Source organism: Amphiura filiformis, chromosome 7 (genome assembly GCF_039555335.1).
Source record: "Amphiura filiformis chromosome 7, Afil_fr2py, whole genome shotgun sequence".
NCBI classification, from domain to species: Eukaryota; Metazoa; Echinodermata; class Ophiuroidea; order Amphilepidida; family Amphiuridae; genus Amphiura; species Amphiura filiformis.
Window position 1 is genome coordinate 39,918,140 of NC_092634.1, and position 20,033 is coordinate 39,938,172.

At 35.6% G+C, this 20,033-nt stretch overlaps 2 protein-coding genes across 2 annotated transcripts in view; one reads left to right on the plus strand and one right to left on the minus strand.

Moving 5' to 3' along the window:
- LOC140157844 (agrin-like) overlaps positions 1 to 20,033 on the minus strand; it is a 338,313-nt gene that overhangs the window by 209,405 nt on the left and 108,875 nt on the right.
- LOC140156494 (uncharacterized) lies at positions 5,105 to 8,249 on the plus strand. The gene has a single exon (XM_072179437.1). It carries the CDS (start codon positions 5,154 to 5,156, stop codon positions 8,247 to 8,249), a length of 3,096 nt encoding a protein of 1,031 aa, XP_072035538.1. The 5' UTR covers positions 5,105 to 5,153.

The window sequence follows — 20,033 nt, forward strand, 5'->3', positions numbered from 1 at the left end:
AAATGCCAACAAATATTTCTGGTTTCGTTGTATGTAAGCAATGATATCACCTACTATGCTTGGTTTTACTTTGAAAATGGGATATTTTGTGCACCATTGGGATATTTTGTGCACCATTAAACTTTCACATTGGTTGCCTGTTGTCATACTGGCGTGAAATTAAAAATGTGCAAAATATAAGCCTATCACTTTGGGTATGTAACTAGAAGGGGGACTAGGGAAATTGAGCCCCTCCCAAGCCTTGAAATAAGCGGGCGCGGGGAGCAAATTTACCCTCGTAAAGCCACCAATTGCTCCTGGTCCTTGTAAAATTCACATGAACCAGGAGCAATTTTCTAAAATAAATTGCTCCTGGTTACAGTTTTGTACTTGATGCAGTCGTGCTGGTATGCTGTATTGTATATGCAGAACAGGATTTAATATTGAAAATTGCTCCTGTTTCTTCAGAAATTGCTCCTGGTTCTTGTAAAATCCCAGTGAACCAGGAGCAATGTTCAAAACAAATTGCTCCTGGTTCCAGTCTGCTTATTTCAAGGCTTGGCCCCTCCCACCAGAAACCGCACCCCTTGAGCCACCACGTAATGACAGTTTGAATACAGGACTGGTGTGTATGGATAGAGTCCAATTTATATTGTCCCCTTGCATCCCCTGACCTCTGTGCTGCCCCTTCATATTATGGAAGTATCGTAAAGCCACTGTATTACTTTGATGTGTAGCCAATAATCTATACAAAATATTCAAAATTTCCTCAGTAATGAAACTGTATTCAAATATAGATAATGCTGTAACCATAGACCATGCTGTAACCATGGTGCCTAAACCATTTTTAAGGTAGTCAAAATTATTTGTGATTTCTTTGGTGTTGTAAACAAGGATGTCATATGGGAATTAAGGGGATTTTGGCAAATGGAAAGGAAAGAATGAAGGAACAAATACAGTATGCCAAGCACTAGCTCGGTGGTTTGCTGGCAAGCCAACGTAACCATGCACATATATATATTTTTTGGGTGACTGCACCATCGCATCCTGTGGGATGCATATGCGCCGTGGACATATCACATAGCATTTACTTTGTAGTACTTGGAGGAGTTAGGGTTAAATTCTTAAATTGAGCAAATCTACATGAAAAGAAAAGCATTCAAAATGATTACAAACATGCCTATACTTCGTTCAGCTTATAGTTGGCAAAAATTATTCGGCTGTGCCAGTCAATAAAGTCCCAACTAACATTTGCATAAATTCACGTAAGCACATGGCAGGTACGCAAAGCTCAACTACTGTTTTAACCATTTTAATGATTCTATATTAATCCATGATGTTTTGAGTCTTCGCCAATTAGAAGCCAAACAAAGTATAGCATGAGATTTAGTTTAATTTGCCATTTTTATTTGAAGCAGGTGGATTTGTACATTTCAACTTTCACCTGTTGCCAATTGCCATAAAATCCACACCCTGTGAATAGCCAATTAATACAGAACAATGTCATTTTATAATTAATTGCAGACAAAGTTATTTTACATCAGGTGAAATATTTTTATAACTGTACAACATATATTCACAATGTGTGCCCAAAAAAATGTTACAAAGGTGAATTCCAGGTCATCAAATCAAATCATAAATGATCAAGCTTGCTATATGATCCACATAACATCATGCCCCATTGCCAAGTTCAATAACTTCCATTCAACAATTATAAATTCAAAAACGACCTCAAATTGTAGAGTATGAGTTTTTGTATCCAACACATTCAAAAGGTCATACTATGCATGTAGACGTATACTGGAGTCAAGGGTCAAAGAGCTTTTTACTGATAGATGAGAATGTTTGAAATCTTTGTGATTTCATAAAGTTTTTTCAGGTATGATGGTATGCTGGTCTGATTTAAAATTATCTCGAAACCAAATTTGAATGAAATTGCCTTTTATTTTGTGAGTTCTAGTTTGTGAATAATAAAAATCAGTATGTAACATTTAGTTTAATAATCATGATCGATAGGAATTTGTTCAATTTGCAGACTTGGAAATTCTGCTATCTACTGTAGATAGCAATTGTTTCATATGTTTTTTACTATGCTGAAGATTTAAAAAAAAATTAAATGTGTTTCTAGATTTATTTTATAATTTTTATGAGCGTTTTGTTTACTCTACATATTAACTTTATGTAAATAAATAAATCAGACTTTTAAAGGTGAACCTCATTGAAAATAAAGTTATATATCAATGGAAAGCTTATGATGTCAGGAAGCAGAAAAGAATATTTTTTATTTGCATAGCGTACCAGGCTAGACATAATCTCCATGCAAAGATTGGATATTGGCACCCCCTAAATTACAAAAACGAAATCGTTCAAATTGGGCGCTTTTCGTTGATGACGCAGCCCAGGGACACACAGTTACTTCGGGTTTGATTGTAAACACAATGTCCGTGTATTACTGTGGCATGCATCGGGCCAATGCACGAATTCAGTCATAGTCAACTTACTTTACATGAAAACTATCGTCAATAAAATAAGAATAACATGAAGGAAATATCATGATCAAATTAAGAATGAAGTTCCTGAATAAAGTGTGTGGATTTAAAAATGGGAAAAGTGCTGGCGGGTGATTTGGGATAGGCCAAGCCATCCACGATATGCATAGGGAATATTACTGTAAAGCACGAAGAGCGAAGATTCGGCCAAGAACCGGAATGAAAACAGATTACAAAAAATAACTGCTAGTGCTACCAGTACAGATCGTCACACCAAGTTGAGATGAACTTATCACAATGAGAAAATGAAGGAATAGAATAAGGTACATGTACAGGATTTTTTAATTATTTCTTAGCTTTACAACCAGTCATGGCCGGTCCTGTATGATAGGCGAACTCGTATAGATACATACGGGATGAGCTCAGTGACTGCACTGAGTCTCACTACGCCGAGTGTTCAGTATCCGCGACTGTACTGAACTTGCAGACAAAATGACCGATTTGATATTCACATTCTGATATTTCCAACTTATTGCTACTTCATCAGCAAAATTTATTCCTGTAAATGTTCCAAATATAAGGGAACGATTGATCAAATCTGCTGAAACACCCCATGAAACACGGAGGACGAAGCCCGAGCGAGTCGCTGTGTTTGTGCATATCCGTCCCTGCAATTCAGCAGCAATTTACGCATCGTGTTCGGTAATCCATAAAACATGAATGTTTCACTTTTTCAGTACCGTACACTGATTGTACTATCATTAAAGAATCATGACACAAGTGACAATATTTTAATTTTATTCAGATTTCAGAATTCCATCAAATAACGGCATACTAAGCCTAAATTGTATTTATTTTATAATAAAGTATCTGCCCGAGTATGTTTCTTTCAATCGCGATGCGATTGTGTGGAAAGAATGTATTACCGCAATACGCTAAATATGAAAACTTTTATGGGCTGGATTTGATGAAATCAGCGGTTTTTTATTAATTTTTTAATTACTGCAAGACGATATTTTTTTAAATCAGACATTTTTAAATGAATCAAGAATATATAGGGAATGTCACAAACAACTATTTAATTTGTTATTCGATCATGTTTATTCAGTCCATGACATGAACGGTAGCAGCTTTGGCGGATGGGATTGGTCCCAGCGCGAAATTCAAACTCAATTACCCAGTTATACCCAGCCAGTTATGACTGATTTTGTCAAAAATGTACGGACAATTTATGTGTTGACAATAATTCTATTATTTCTAATATATATAGAAGGAACCAGCAATTTGAAGATTCCTCTAATTTCAAGCTTTATTGTGAAAATCAGACTTGCCGGACAGCTTGCAAAGTACAGGAAGCAAGTCTTGTTTACATGTTTCGAGTAGGATCACGTGACTCATGCGAACCCTGAGCTTACGTCCACGAGCATTCCCAAGGTCATAGACGATTGATTTGGGTGCTTTTTGGGCGCCTTAAAAAAGACCAAAAATTCAATCATTTTTTTAATTTTTCAGCTTTATTAGCCATCAAAAAAAATCGGAAAAAATAATTTTTAATATCCTGACATCATAAGCTTTCCATTGATATATAACTTTATTTTCAATGAGGTTCACCTTTAACATCACAATTTGCTGTTTACGTTAAGACATGGTAGCATTTTGTTCAAGCAAATTTCACAGATATTTACTATTTAGTTTTACATATAAAGAGATGGCTATCTAAATTAAGGATTTTCTATTCATTACACCCAATGTTAACCCAATTTAAACTCTGTTACAAAGAAAAAGTTATCATACATTTTATTCCAAAGATATTGCTATCTACTGGAGATGAAAAATTATCTGGTTTCAGAACTTAAATGCATGTAATCAAATAATTTAGCAAATTTAATATTTTGTGAAAGAAATATGTGAGCCATCAAACCAAAACGAGGAAATTATCGTCAAAAATGAAACTTCTGAATTTTATATCTAGTGAAAAAGCTTATGCTTTAAAATGACTTCACCAAGTGGTATCAGATACAGCATTGTGATTTTATGTGACAAATATGTTAAACATTTTTTATACCGATTTTCATTATCTTTGAATGCGGATTTACGACAACAGTGAGGGGTTCAATAATTATCACAAGGAAGTAAAATGACAGTGTGTTTGTTATGATGCAATCAAGCAAAATAAGCCATTCAACAATGAGGTGAATGTTTCAGTACTTTGTTATATTAGGATTTTGGTTCAATGGCTTTGAATAAGACATAATTCAGTATCAATGTTGCTCCACATCGTTCTTATTCACACAACTGGGCTTCTTTTCAATCTTGTAAAGGTAGTTGATTTGTGCATATATGCAGACTTCAAATTAAACCACCACAGTCCAATTTGCACTCCACAGGTTTACCTGTTGCAATTCAATTTTCAAAGTGCAGCGCAAATTGTGATACAATCATCTAAAAAGAAAAACATGATCTTACAATTCAGAATATCCCCTTTCAAAGTGGCATTCTACTTATTGCAACTGTGGCGAACAATTTGCCTGAGAAATTCTGGCAACCTTGTGCACAACTGGTAAATCCAAGTTGATAAAAATAGCATTCTTTCTGGGTTTGGTATTAATCAGCAACTTTTGATAGAAAGTTTCAAAGAATTTTCCTCATTTTGCTGCCGTTTAAGACACATTTATATACTCCACAATGGCTTTGATACAACTACAGTGGGTGTGTATCATCATTGCGTATTTGCTGCTGCTGAATTTCGTTTGCATTCAGCCCCAAAATGGACAATCAACAGAGAATGGAAACTCATGTTATCCACAAGGAAGTGTCGCTTGTAAAATGTGGAATTCTACCAATATGGATTGTAGTTACAGAGATCTAGTCTGTATTCCATCATTACGGAATGCTGCTTCAATCATTTCTCTTGATCTGAGTGGGAATAAACTAACTGCTATTCCTGATCGTGCATTTCATGGACTTCACATGTTGCAACATTTGGATTTTTCTGTCAACACTATATCATCCTTACATGATAGTGCATTCAATGGACTTCATGAATTATTAACTCTGCAACTATCTCACAACTCCATCAGTCATATCCAGGCTAATATATTTAGTAGCCTTCGCAAGTTACAGTGCATTGACCTTTCTTCCAACCAAATATCAGCATTACATGATGGTGCATTCAATGGCCTTGATGAACTATTAACATTGCGACTATCTAGCAACTACATTCGTCATATCCAGGCAAATGTATTTAGTAGCCTTGGCAAGTTACAGCACATGTATCTTTCTTTCAACTTTATATCAGCATTGCATGATGATGCACTTTATGGACTACGAGATCTTTTAAGTTTGGACTTGAGTTCCAACTCTATATCATTCTTCAGTGACAAAACCTTTAACACATGTGGCAAACTTACCAGCTTGGATTTACATGGAAACTACTTACAGACCTTAGAAGGTGCACCGTTTCAGAACCTCTCCTCACTGCAGACACTTCACCTTGATTGGCAAAATGTAACAAGTCTTTGTACTTCATCACTGGTAGGATTGGAAAACTTACAAATTCTGTGGATGTCATTTTATGATGGGTCTGATAATATCACTGGTACCCCTCTAGCTCAACTTTCATCATTACGCGAACTATACATTGATGCAGAGACTCTTAGTTTCCTGATTGATAGTGCTATCCAAGACTGTGATAATATTGGCAAGTTGTTTACTGGACTACATAACCTACAACACCTTGACATCAAAGTCGGTGGATCCTGTCCTGAAATCATGTTTTGCTCTTCATATGAAAATCTCCATCCAAATCGTAAATGTAGCAGATTGCTTCCTTTGACAAATCTGATATTTCACCAGGTGTCCTCAAATACTACGAGTCTTCCAGCTTTTGAAGTACTCGACAATCTTACTAATCTCTACCTTGTTCTTCAAGTTGACATCCATACAGCCGTAGAGGCTTTGAACTCGCTAGATTCACCCCTTCAAAATCTAACCATTATGTATGACAAGGCTATTAACATAAATTCAACAACATTTGCATCATGGGGAAGTTGGAAGGCATCATTGCAGACATTAACATTAAATGCCAATGAACATGATTTTCAAGGTGCACCATTTGAATGGTTTAAGGAATTAAAAGTGTTATCTTTATCTTCATTCATTAATGCTCCATTGTCTGTGAATTTTTTTAAAGGTTTAAGACATTTAAATGATTTACAATTCAAACTTGAACACACTGATTTGCCTTCATCTGGTGCTCTGAATATATTTAGTAGCTATGAATCTTTAACAAACTTGGATCTGTCCGACAATGACTTGAGTGGTGATTTTGAAGATATATGGGAACAGTTGTGTAACATTTCATCACTTGAAAAAATAGACTTAACACTCAATAATCTTAACAGTGAGCAATCGGTTTGGTCATGCTCTCCACTAAATTTAAAAGAATTAAGAACAGGATACCAAACAAGCTTTTATCCAATGTTTGGGGCAAATATATGCCAGGTTGCACCATACTTGGTATTGTTTGAAGCTGGTGCATCCACCATTGACTTCCAGCAAACAAATTCTACCTGCCAATTCCTTGAGAATTTAGATTTAACCGAGTGTCAGTTTAGAAATTATAAATATACTGAAATACAATTACCTGTTTTACAAATCTTGTCCTTATCTAACCTACTGATCTTTATGCATTTCAATCCTAAACTACTGAATATCTTCAAAGCACCTAGATTGCAAACACTTGATTTGAGTTATAATGATATTGCCAATATAGATAATAAATTTGTTAGTTCTTTCAGTAGCTTAACAGTCCTGGATTTAAGAAACAACAAGCTGGTATCAGTGAGCAGTTTGCTGCAATTAAGCAATATAAGAGAATTTTATCTTAATGACAATTCAATCAAAATTGTCCCAAGAGAAATTCTAACTCAATCAAGCCATCCTGATATGAGTATTATGGAGATCAGTAACAACCCATTTCAATGTGATTGTAATGTGGAGGCATTTAGGAACTGGGTATTGACAGATAACATGGTATTAATTACAGTTTTTGGACATGCATATAAATGTTTTTCACCAGATTCAGATAAAGGTTACAGCATTACGCAAGTAAATTTAGATTGTGCATTGCACCTATGGAAGTACATTTCAATTGGCATTACTTGTGCTATAGTTCTAGTAATTTCAATACTTTTGATAGTGCATTATTGGTGGCACATCAAGTACAAACTTTTTATAGTATTCAACAGAAGAAGAAACCAACAACACCATCTTATTGAAAATGCTGAACGTATCAATGATGATGAGAATGGACCCCCTCGATATGATGCCTATGTTCCCTACCATGAAGAAAGTGCTGATGATTGGGTACATGGAGAGCTTCTACCCAATATTGAGCAAGGAGAGGAACCTTTCAGACTTTTCCTAAGGTGTCGAGACATGCGTATTGGGAGAATAAAGTTAGAAGAAATATCTCTTCACATGCAAAGAAGTCGCAAGGTTCTTGTTATACTCTCGCCACAATTTTTTGAAGACAATTGGTGTAATAAAGAATTAGAAATGGCACATTATAGAGTCCTGGAAGAGAATCGCAATGTGATGATTCTTATCATCCTGGAAGAGATTCCAAATAATAAAAAGACTCTGTTGTTTAGACAATTACTCTGTAAAGTGCAGTGCCTTAAATGGCCGGGTGATGGATATGGACAGTATTTGTTTTGGAGACGCCTTCGAGAGGAACTTAAGAGGCCTGTGCCGCTAGATCGCCGGTTTGCTAATTAATTAATTTTAAATAAGATAAATTATGTCCTCTTTGTTTTGTTTTTGCAGCACACGATAGAGCAGCCCTCTTCAGTGTTCTTGAAAACCTGATAAATTTTCTCGATTCAATTTGGAGACTATTCATTGTTTCATATAATATCATCGTCTGTTTCACATCACAACATATCGTAACACTGCATTTGTAACACAGGCGATATGTCATTATGCGAAACCGATTGACATTATGTAACTTTTTTTAGACCTACAATTTTTGTGTGAATTGAATATGCAACAGACATGTAATAAAGGTATATTCTGTAGGTATAGCTTTATAAATCCAATTATATTATGGATTTAACATGTTTCTAAAATGCTCTCTACTATTATTTTATGGATTTTGTAACCAAAATTGTTGTAAATAAGTTTGGAAAATGTTTATATTGGTTGTAAATATCCACATATATGTATGTATAAGTAAAATAAGGATCATGTATGTTGCCAAATTATCAGAAGGAAGTAAAATAACTGTTTGTTATGATGCAATCAAGCTATATAAACCATTCATCGAAAGGAAGTTAAATGTTCAATTTTCTTTTTTCAATTTAACACTTAAGGTGGTAATTTTTTTAAATATAAATAATATGACATGATCAGGGATAAGTGATTTGCGCGGATATTTTTTTCTGCGCAATTGGCTATTTTTTTCCTATGGGCAGGATTTGCACTGAAAAAAATTTCCGCGCAATTAGCTATTTTTTCTGTGCAAATCACTTGTCCCTGGACATGATCTGATCCACTCAGACCAAAGTCAAATTTGTTTGAAAATTGAGTTATTATCATTTCTATCTTGCTCAGTACCTACGTTAACTTTTGTTGAAATCAAATCCCCCACCTTAGCATACTTGGTAATTGCTATTATACATTTTTATATGTCCATTTTTCATATATTTTTTATTGTTATTTTGTTCATTATTATTTTTGCATATATCTCAATTTCATTATTGTTGAATTTGGTCTGATTGAATCAGAAAATGACATGGGAAATTTATTTTTATAAATTTTTTATATAGTATCACACCCAAGATAGCAATATTACCTATTTAGTTCTGTTTATAATGGAAAAGCAAAATTTCTCTGAAAGGATAGTTTTTGTCAAATCACAATATTGTGTTTTCAGTATATGGTTACTTTCTTCTTTTTTGTTTAAAATAAAATAAAATAAGAAAAGTATAAAATTTGGAGGAAATAAGCCCAATCGCCATTCTAACTTCCGGTTTTTGAGAGCAGATTTGGGACACTTTGACCTCTGACATATCAGAAAAATTTACGTAATTATTATAAATTTTCTTATTATTGTCATAATGTTGATCATTAAAAATACTAAATAATTAATTTATAAAATACTCATATTTTTTATATTTGTTTTAATTATTGTTAAACATTTTAGATTATATTTTGTACGTACAAAAACCCAATATTTCTGAATTTTCTGAAAGGTCAAAGGACAAAGTGTCCTATAACTGCAAAAACTGTCCTACAATGCATTGCAAACTTCCAATGCCGATTTGGCTTATTATTCAACCCAGTTCTCTGTTACCATCAACCACTGATTTTTATATGCATACTGTTAATGGGGAAGTTTTGCACTTTTAGTTTTCCAAGAAGCTACCAGAAAGCGTGAAAATAACACAAACAAAAATTGTCACTAGAGCAGTACCCTTTAAGATTCTGCATGAGCCCATGAACAAATCTCACGATCGAAACCGCTTTCAAGTTCTTGTTTAAAATCCAAACAAAATTAGCGCTTTTAGCAACAGTTGAAGGTAATGTTCCAACAGGGTCCCACTAGTGGTCAGAACACTGTGCCATAGGGGTAGATTGTAACTTGTTGTTTTGCACATGCCAAACATTTGGCTTGTAGGCAAGGATGTCCTGAGTTGAAACTTCCCATATGTCTTAAATTTCACTTCCATTATTTAACTTTTTAAATAACGACAACAAATTTGTAAAGAGCTTCCCTCTAGCCAATTGTTTAAGGCCAAAAAGAAGAAAATAATTATCAAAATGTCATATACCAAGGATTATTGTTAAAACTGATAGTGCCCTATAGCATTATGGGTAATTGTATCACAAAAGTGAGGTGCATTCCCATAGGATGACAAATTTCAGCAAATCTGATTTTTTATTTCATAAGATTTTTCTTATTTTTAAAAATTATTCACTTGACAAGATTTCTCCCAATTAGGCCTATCAAACTATTTTTGATGATCCAGTTTCACTGCCTTCCTAACAATGTATCACAAAATAACAATATTTTATTGCCATGGTAACAAAAGAATTTTGCAATTTGTATAATCCTGAAATCAATCACATGAACTTTTTAGGTTTCTTTGTGCTCGCATCTTTTGCTTGTTGGCACATATTTCCGGGCATATTTCGCCCATGAATATAGGTGGGATACAGATGACTTATTTTGGGAGTAGAATTCAACAGGGATTAACGATGCTTTTATCACCTGTCTTGTATGGCATGCAATTAGCGAGATCAGAAACAACTTTAACACTATTAGAAGTAGTATCAAAGGTTTAGGCCTATTTGAAAATATTTTTCTTTTTTTATTGGTATGCGTTTACATCATCATGTTTGGTGAGGATGTAAATTCATCTTGTTTCTATTGTTTGATATGTTGATCAATTGCTGTATGCAAAGAAAACAAATTCTATCGTTTGCATTATTTTAATACTACATGTTTGTACATATAATTGCACTCATAACTTCCCCTTTCCAATCCTAAATTTATTTCAATACAACAAGTATAGAACTTGATACAGACTTCCGACACATTTTGAAAACAATTAATTCTGTGAAATGGCAACATTAACACCAGGAACTTATATTTTGTAGAATCCAAAAAGGCCAATGTTATATCAGCATTTGGCAAAATGTACCACTGCCAAATTTCACACAAGCATAAGAATATGTGTACTGCTCGCAAAAATTACAACACTAAATTTCACTGAAAATAACTTGTTTCACAGTACAAGTTCACTATCTTCCTAAAATTTCTTTCCTGAGACAAATTAACAATTAATCAAATATCCTTGCAGCTATAGTTAGCAACCCAGTGGTTCTGATTTGGGCTATTCCAGTTGAAATCCATACACCCTCTGTGGGAGACATGACCTTAATCTTCCACACAGGGAGTGTGAATTTCAAAGTGGGTTACCTGAATGGGTGACTCCATCTGAAATCTACATTCCCTGTGTGGAAGATTAAGGTCATGTCTTCCACAGCGGGTGTAAGGATTTCAACTGGAATAGCCTTAACACCTTTAGCTGTTAGTTTTCGCACCATATCCCGTCGTTTCACACCAATGTGGTTATATTATGTCAGGTGGTCTCAATTTGGTTCGCCCTTAAATCTCCCTTATCTGGAGCCATATCCCTACCTACATGTCTCCAAAATCCAAGGATTTTTTTACCCTCTTTTTTTTCACTAATTTTAGAATTTTACTAAACATAGCAAGTGCATTGTGTGAAAGTTTGGCAGTCAATGTTAACACATAAGCTTAAGCCTTGGGGGCATATTGAGACATTTTTATATGAGTATTATGAGCATTAAATGATTGCTGATTTTAGCTTCATCTGCACGTACTCTCTAACCTACTAAGTCAGTGTGGAAAGGAAGGAATTTGCTGCAAGGTGTCTCGGCATCGCAGTATGTTTGTTGCCACATGATCAAGACGTGATGTATTTAGTTCTTACGAAGCCACAAGAGTTTCTGAGAAGCTTGAATATCTCACGTCTATTTTGGATTTGAGAGAGCCTGTGGGGGAAATCTTATGAAATTTCATGTTTTTGCTTTGTATAACATTGATAAGATTGACATATGAATTGACAATATTCTTTTCATGAACTTTCCATATAGGCAACTTACATAACTTTCTAAGATTATCAAGGGGAAAACAAGAATTGCATTTAATTTTATAAGCTATGCTGCTTTACTACAGCCCTACTGTAGGGCCTTTGACTATGACAATCCCAAAGAAATGCTAAACCCAGTGACAACTGCTAAACCCAGTGACCACTCAGGTGGAGTTGGTTTGAGTAGAGTGTAGCATGCTTTAAAAGGCCATATGGTAGGGCTACTTTACAACAGAGCAGTTCCTGGCTCAGTCATGGGATCACAGTGTCCTCAAAGAGCAAAACAAAGCGTGGGCAGATGCATAGTGGCCAATATATGCAGACGAGGGTCCGGAGGTTTGAAGAATCGTTCAGTAATATTTGCAGTAGTAGTTAGACCACAAATGGTGCAAAAGTGGGGAACAAAGTGGCATTGGATTGAAAAAGGTCATTCAATTATGAGATAAATTAGTCAATGTGTTATTTTAAATTACGCAGGAATGTTTCATGGATACCCAACTGTTTCACGATGCATTGCATGACCCAGAGTTCAGATTGTTTTAAGTTCATGATAAATGATATAGGCCTACTGTGTACAAACACGAATGTGCATGCACAAGCGCACCCCCACACTCCTACTCATATTCACCACCAGGGATTCACCAGAATCATAAACCACAGACCCTGCCACAGGGTCTGTGCATAAACCCTTGGATTTTACACAGGCAACAGAGGATATAAAAAAATGTTTTGACATTTCACTATTGAAACTACTTGTACACAAATCTCATAATTAATCACTAGCTGTGTTGAACGTGTAAATTAATATTCTGTGAAAATTTCTGCTTTTACACTATTTTGAATTATGGGGGACCTATCATATAATATCTTTATATGTAGCGCCCCTGGAATAGGTCTTGTAACCGTAGATGTTCACAGTAATGTGTGTATACAAGAGACCACAGTTGCAGGTGAAAATGGATGCAAGCACACATAGACCTATACTCACACAAACATGTGGTGCCAATCTAGGCTTATATATGTAGCCTACGTGACGTCATTGGATGACTTGGGCTCGAAAAACCTGTAAATATAGGCCTATGATTTATATGAACCATGTGATACACAATCACATGCATTGACGCACACAAACATGTGACTGTCCATGAGTTCCAGGAAAATGACAACCACATTCTACTCACAGACATTCACAGAAACTGTTTGTTTGTTTATTTGTTTGTTTGTCTGTCTCTCAATCAATTATCCAAGAAGAAGCACACCCATGTTCTAATGTTAACCAGATATAGGAACCATGTGATACACAATCATTGACGCACACAAACATGTGACTGTCCATGATGTAGGCCTACTACACGAATGTCACAGGTCTAAAAATGAACACATGTGTGCTGTGAAGTGCTGTAAAGTAGTGTAAAGCGTGTTAGGTGTGCGGATAAACATCTAGGCATTATGCCTGTGCTTGAGCGCGCTATAAATCACTGCGCTTAAAAAAAATTTAGTTTATTTGTTTGCTTGTTTGTTTGTTCATCTCTTAAAGTACATGGTATTTTTTGTGTTTGTCATTTTTAGCCCTTTGCAAATTTTGAGCTACTATATAATGCTTATTTTAATCAATGTGTAATTTTGAGTTTTCATACATATACCTACATGTAGATACATAAACCTTGAATGAACACATTCACATGGTGTTTTATTTTCATGGTATATAGTTGTGTTGAAATAATATATCGCTGAATATAATAAAATCTTAAAGAAATCATAAACTTCTGATGGCCATATTCCCAAATTGCTTGCATCTTCAAATCACAGAATTAAGTGGGTCAAATTTGTTGAAAGTTGAGTGCAATTCCCTCATTTCAATAATTCTCAAGTAAGTGTTAAAATTGTTTACATACTCTATGATGTACAAGGAAACATGTATGATCCATAAAACAAGTGCAACATACAAAACCAGACCATCTTATACTAAATCTGCGCACAGACCCTAGAAACTAATTTTTTCTAGGGTCTGTGATCTGCGCAACTCTACAACTTGCAACTAGAACAGGTAAACACTATATGCTATTACACATTGATTGAGACACTATGGACCACAATGGCCTCATCCCAATGGCATAGTTCAATAACCTAAATTAAACAATCATAGTGCAAAATTTGACCTCAAGTTACAGAGTATGAATTTTAGTACCCAAGTTTTCAAATGTCATTCAATGTATGTACAAATGTATTGGGGTTAAAGAACTGTGCCTCTGATAGATGAGCATGTTGTGGATCCTAGTGTGATCAAAAACAAAGGACATGTCATTGGGATCCAAAACATGCTCATCTATCAGGGCACAGTTCTTTAACCCCAATACATTTGTACATTCATTGAATGACCTTGAAAACTTGGGTACTAAAACTCATACTCTGCAGTTTGAGGTCAAATTTTGAACTATGATTGTTTAATTGAGGGTATTGAACTATTCCACTGGAATGAGGCTATTGTGATCAATTATGTGATTGGGATACAGGACACTAAATGTCTACGGGATGGGAACACGAATCTTCCACTTGAGTCAAATGAAATGTTTATTACAATTTCTCTTTACAGCACATCTCCACACACACATACACGTAATCGTATTCCCTGACACACAGGCGGGCAGATGCATTTACCATTTTATTTGCTGAGCCAGAGTGCCTTTGTGCATTCCAATATAACACTTTTCATGCAGGGCAACCGAATAAAATGACATTTTCATCAACACGACTCTTGTCTTCGATTCTTTGTATTAATCCGGTAAACTCGACAAAAAGACGACGTTTCAAGTTGATTGACCGAAGATGGCTGTACTGACTTTTGGGGAAATACACAAAACTACACAGTGCACCCCTACAATATACTAGTGACCAACTTAATGAAGCAAAGGGGTTACGAGTTAAACATAGCACAATTTAGCTGTTAGGGAAATACACACAAACAAGCAGAGGGGTGCAATGCGAGAATTCTTAACCGGATCAATTTCAGCCCTTACATAGAAACTGCTTAGACTCTATCACAGGCATGGGTTTGGGAGGTTTAATAAAAGTAAAGGATATTAAAATGTCGATGTGCAATATAGTTACCATTGAAGCAAATTATTATAAGATTTGTAGCATATATGCATATTATTTTGTTTGATATTTCAAAGAAAAATGTCATTTTATAGCATTATTCATACCATTACAAGACATGAATTTCAATGATTTACCATTACAACTTAGGTATGAGTCTAAAAAAAGTTGTAATTTTATCCCTTTTTCATCATAATAACTCATCTTTCTTTACACAATATTTATTCCTATCAAAACTCTTACCACTTGACAAAATAAAAAAGTTTGCAGCAAATTTCCTATTTACATTTCCAATTTACATAATGTTTAGGGAAGATGAAGTCTATCACTCCTATGAATAAAATAAGTTTAGTTGGGTAGGGCAGAGGTTGAATCCTGAAACTGAAAAGATTACTTATCCTAAGAGTTAGGCGACTATCACGTTTTTCCTAGTCGACAGCAAATAGTCACTACGACTGAAGTCACGACTATCTGTGGTCAAAATTGGACCAAAAGATTGGGTGAAAGATTGGTGCAAATTTACAATAATAAGTCAAAAAGTCAACAACACCAATTTAATGATGATTTATGGACTTTATGATTACTTGTTTGTTAGTGTTACTATTGGTAAGACAATGAGGTAAACATTTTTATCACATTTTCACAGTTTAGGCCTATATGTTAGTATTTGGTTAGTTTTGGTGTGGATATCTGGTGCTTTTAACATGATTTTGTAACATTTAAATATAGTTGCATTAGACGACTTTTGGTTTTCAGTCACGACTAACGACTATTGGCGACTTAGTCGCCCAAGCGTAACTTAACCATAACCTTAAAAGTGCTTTTTGGCTATCGGAAAGGAAAGAAGGAATGAGAAAGGAGAGAAGATGAACAAAGAAATTGGACTTTCCCCAGGATTTGACCCCAGGACCCCTCATGTGCCAAGCACTCCATCAGCGACCAGTAGCCTTGGGTATTACGCTGGCCTGGCCAACGGAACCATGCGTTTATATAAACTTTGATTGTGCCATTGCATCACATGGGATGCATGCTTGCACATATCAGTACGATTTTGTAAGATTTTATAGAGTCAGGGTTATTATTATGTTTCTTATACTAAAAAATTCCAACATTTCATTGATATTATGGTCTGCTCCCTTAGTAATATTGATTATCAGTACTAACTGCGTAAGAGTCTCATGCCAGTCCCTCAACACTGACATGTAGTAGTATACAACACTATAGGCAAGCCAACTGACACTGATTTCAATTTCAATAGTCTTTCGTTTCATGGCCTAAAGCTTGGAGGAAATAACACACAAAAAGCTGAGTTTCCTCAAGAAAATTAATTTCTATTTTTAGGAATCAAAGAGTGAAGAATAAACAATTTGCGTTTTATTAAGGATCAATACGGGATATTTGATTGGAAACGATTCAGTGGGATCATAAATACATTGCTGGCAAATTGGGTATTATTCCCAAATATTATGGCGCAAAAAAATCCCGGCAAAAAATATGAAGATCTACATCTATTATGTGTTTTATTAAGGATCAATATTAAGGATTACATCAACTGTGTTTTATAAAGGATCAATATGGGATATTTGATTGGAAACGATTCCGCGGATCATAAATACATTGCTGGCCAATTGGGTATTATTCCCAAATATGGAGCAAAAAATGAAGATCTACATATTATTTCACTGGGAATCAAAGAGCCACTGATTCATCATTCCTGCTCCTCTATAGAAAATGCAAATTTAAATTATAATTCAAAAGATTTAATGCTTTGGAGATATGTTCTCTATAGTTTTGAGATATTTTCTCCTTGAATTTCTCAAAATATCAAGAGGTATCTCTAGAACCCAATATGGTCATGAAAATGTTCAATTCTGAGTGTTTTTTTCAACTTTTTAAAGAAAATGTGGAACTTGTAGTCTGCAGTCGACACCTGCGTGAAGAGAGTTAAAGGTCCTCATGATACGACAAAGAAATTCCAATGCCCCTAATGTGACATCTCATCCCATCATTTATTTCCCTTCCCTTTTCTTCCATCATTTACATGATTATAATCATCCCTCACATTCCTCTTCATATCCTCTCCTCCTTAATACTTCCTTTTTTCCAGTTCTCTACCATCTCCCTTGGACGGGGCTATTCCAGTTGAAATCCATACACCCCCATGGAAGACATGACCTTAATCTCCTACATGGGGTGTATAGATTTCAAATGGAGTCACCCATTCAGGTAACCACATTTGAAATTCACACTCCCTGTGTGGGCAATTAAGGGCATGTCTACCACAGGGGTGTGTATGGATGGCAACTGGAATACCCCATTCTCCCTATTCTTCCTCCTTTACAAAAAGCCTGTGATTTCTGTATATCATTAATCCCAAATATAGCTCTTGAACTCATTTTCTTGGGGTGCAAAGGATGTGTCCCACATTTGATTGTGTAAGGGGCATGCATCTACCTTGCACAAAAGTCATCAAATTTCCATCTATTGTTTGATATAGGTAGCTCACCTGAAAATATAGGCCACTAATTTAAAATGTTGGAATATTCACACCAACTAGGAAGTGCCAAAAATGACATGAATACTACACACCAAAGCAGCTTGGCAAAACGACGGAACATTTTGAAGAAGATCACTCCCTCACATAGTTTTGCACAGGTGTTTTTCAGTGGTGACCCCTAAACGTAAGCAATATTGGGCAATTGATCGTTTCTAAAAGGCTCAGATCCGTACTCTGGGGCCAGGCATCTTGACAGGTGGCAATTGGCGAGAATGTTCAAACAAAATGGCTGCCTGGATATGCTGAATAGTCTCGGTGATCGGGTTTAACAGCTTACAAATGTCACATTTAAATTTAAAAGTCTAGGACATTATTGCTTGGACCAGAATAGAAAATCAAGACATTTCATGAGGCAGGCCAGGGTTGTGTGGCTGCCTAGACAATTTCCTACCTCCCACTCATCCAATTGCCCCTATTTTGTTTTACTGTGACCCAATGCCCCCTCTAAAGAAATCTAATAAAAATGAAGATTTCAACCCTGTTTATTTCTAAAATTAACAAAATTTCAATCCTTTTGTTTCAAGATATTTGTATATATAATGTAAAAACTTTTAGACTATTTTTCCTTTACGTTTGTGGATAAATGTGCTAACATTTGTATTTTTGGCAATGCTTTGAACCCCAAATTTTCCCTAATTTTCATTAACTCAACCCTTTTTAAGAAGCCTTCTTACCCAATGTTCCTTTTTGGGGTCATAATCTCTCACTGAAAGACCACTAGTTTCAAGCTGTCTGCACAGTGCACACTTCTACATGTTCTAGGCTATTATTATATACTAGTAAAATGCATCTTTCCCCCAATGTCGAGATTTTTACCAACTTCATGCAACTAAATGAGCATGCAAGCTCATAGCCAAATTAGGTATCATATCTCATACCCAGAGGCCACTTTAGCTCTATTTCCTCAATCCAGATGTAACCATTTCCTGCAGGGGATGAGACTATCTGAGTTCCTTGACTTCCATCCGACACTTTTTACGGATCTCTTGACTCCATGCCGATGATCTTCAATACTTGCAAACTCATCCCTGGCTTACCTTGCCTCACAAGGCAGCCATAAGCCTTAAACCCCTGCGAGGAGTTTTGCAACTTGGGATTACGGATTGAGATGGGGCAGGCAGTGAGAAGCAGCAAGGCAGATAAAAGCTAAGACGACTGTTAACATGATACTCTAATCCATAAACGCTAGGACCTTTTTCCCGATTTACCCTACATGGCTACGACAACTCGACGATTTCCTCGTAAATCACACTAGCTATCCCAAGAACCGCTACACCGATACCATGCATGTTTGTACTCATTTAAAAGCATTTTTCGTGTAGATTCAAAATATGATCACCAAAACTGAAAAATCCGAACTTTTTGAACATCTAACCAAATTCCCTCACTACTCGCTGCACCGAAAGTCTATAGCAGAGCTGGGTATAATATTGGTGTTATCGTATGCATACAGCAATGTGAATTCCAACCCTCCCAGCTCCCCCTACCTACCTACTACATATACCTAAATGTAGAAATTTTCGCGGAACAATAATTTTCACATTCTACACAGCCACCACAAAAACAAAAATGCATGAATGTTCTGTTATGCATAGATCTAGGTACGGAAACTAAAAATTGTGAATTTTCAAGAATAAGTTTAGTGGATCAAAATCGAAGTGCACTTTACTTCGGATTACGGATTGATAACAGCAATGTTATATCTATCTCTGCTATAGACATTCAGTGCAGTCATTAGTGAAATAGATGTGTAAAAATTGCTACCTTTAGTAGCTACCTAAACACATTTACCTAGCTGGCTTGATCGTTCAAGTTCGTTCATCTCCCTGCTATCACACATCATTGGGCTGTTCCAGTTGAATTCCTTACCCCCTATGGAAGATGTGTGAATTTCAAATGGAGCCACCCATTCAGGTAACCCCATTTGAAATTCACACTCCCTATGTGTGGAGATTAATTAAGATCATATCTTCCATAGGGGGGTGTATGGATTTCAACTGGAATAGTCCCTTTTTATTGCCCCCATTATTACCCTGCTTGATGATGTTCATTGCCAATTCATTGAACTTTTCTCGCTGTACCTTTGTAAAAATTGTAAGAAACTGCTGCACACTTTTCAGCTGCATGTATGCGGAGCTCAAATTTTAAAGGGATGCTGCAGTCAGGGAATATTTTACGGACATATTGAAATTTTCTTCAACTTGCCAGCAAGTTGTATTCATTTACCGG

What these genes read in the sequence shown, in the direction of transcription:
- LOC140156494 (XM_072179437.1), top strand. Translation starts at nt 5,154, where the DNA reads ATGGCTTTGATACAACTACAGTGGGTGTGTATCATCATTGCGTATTTG.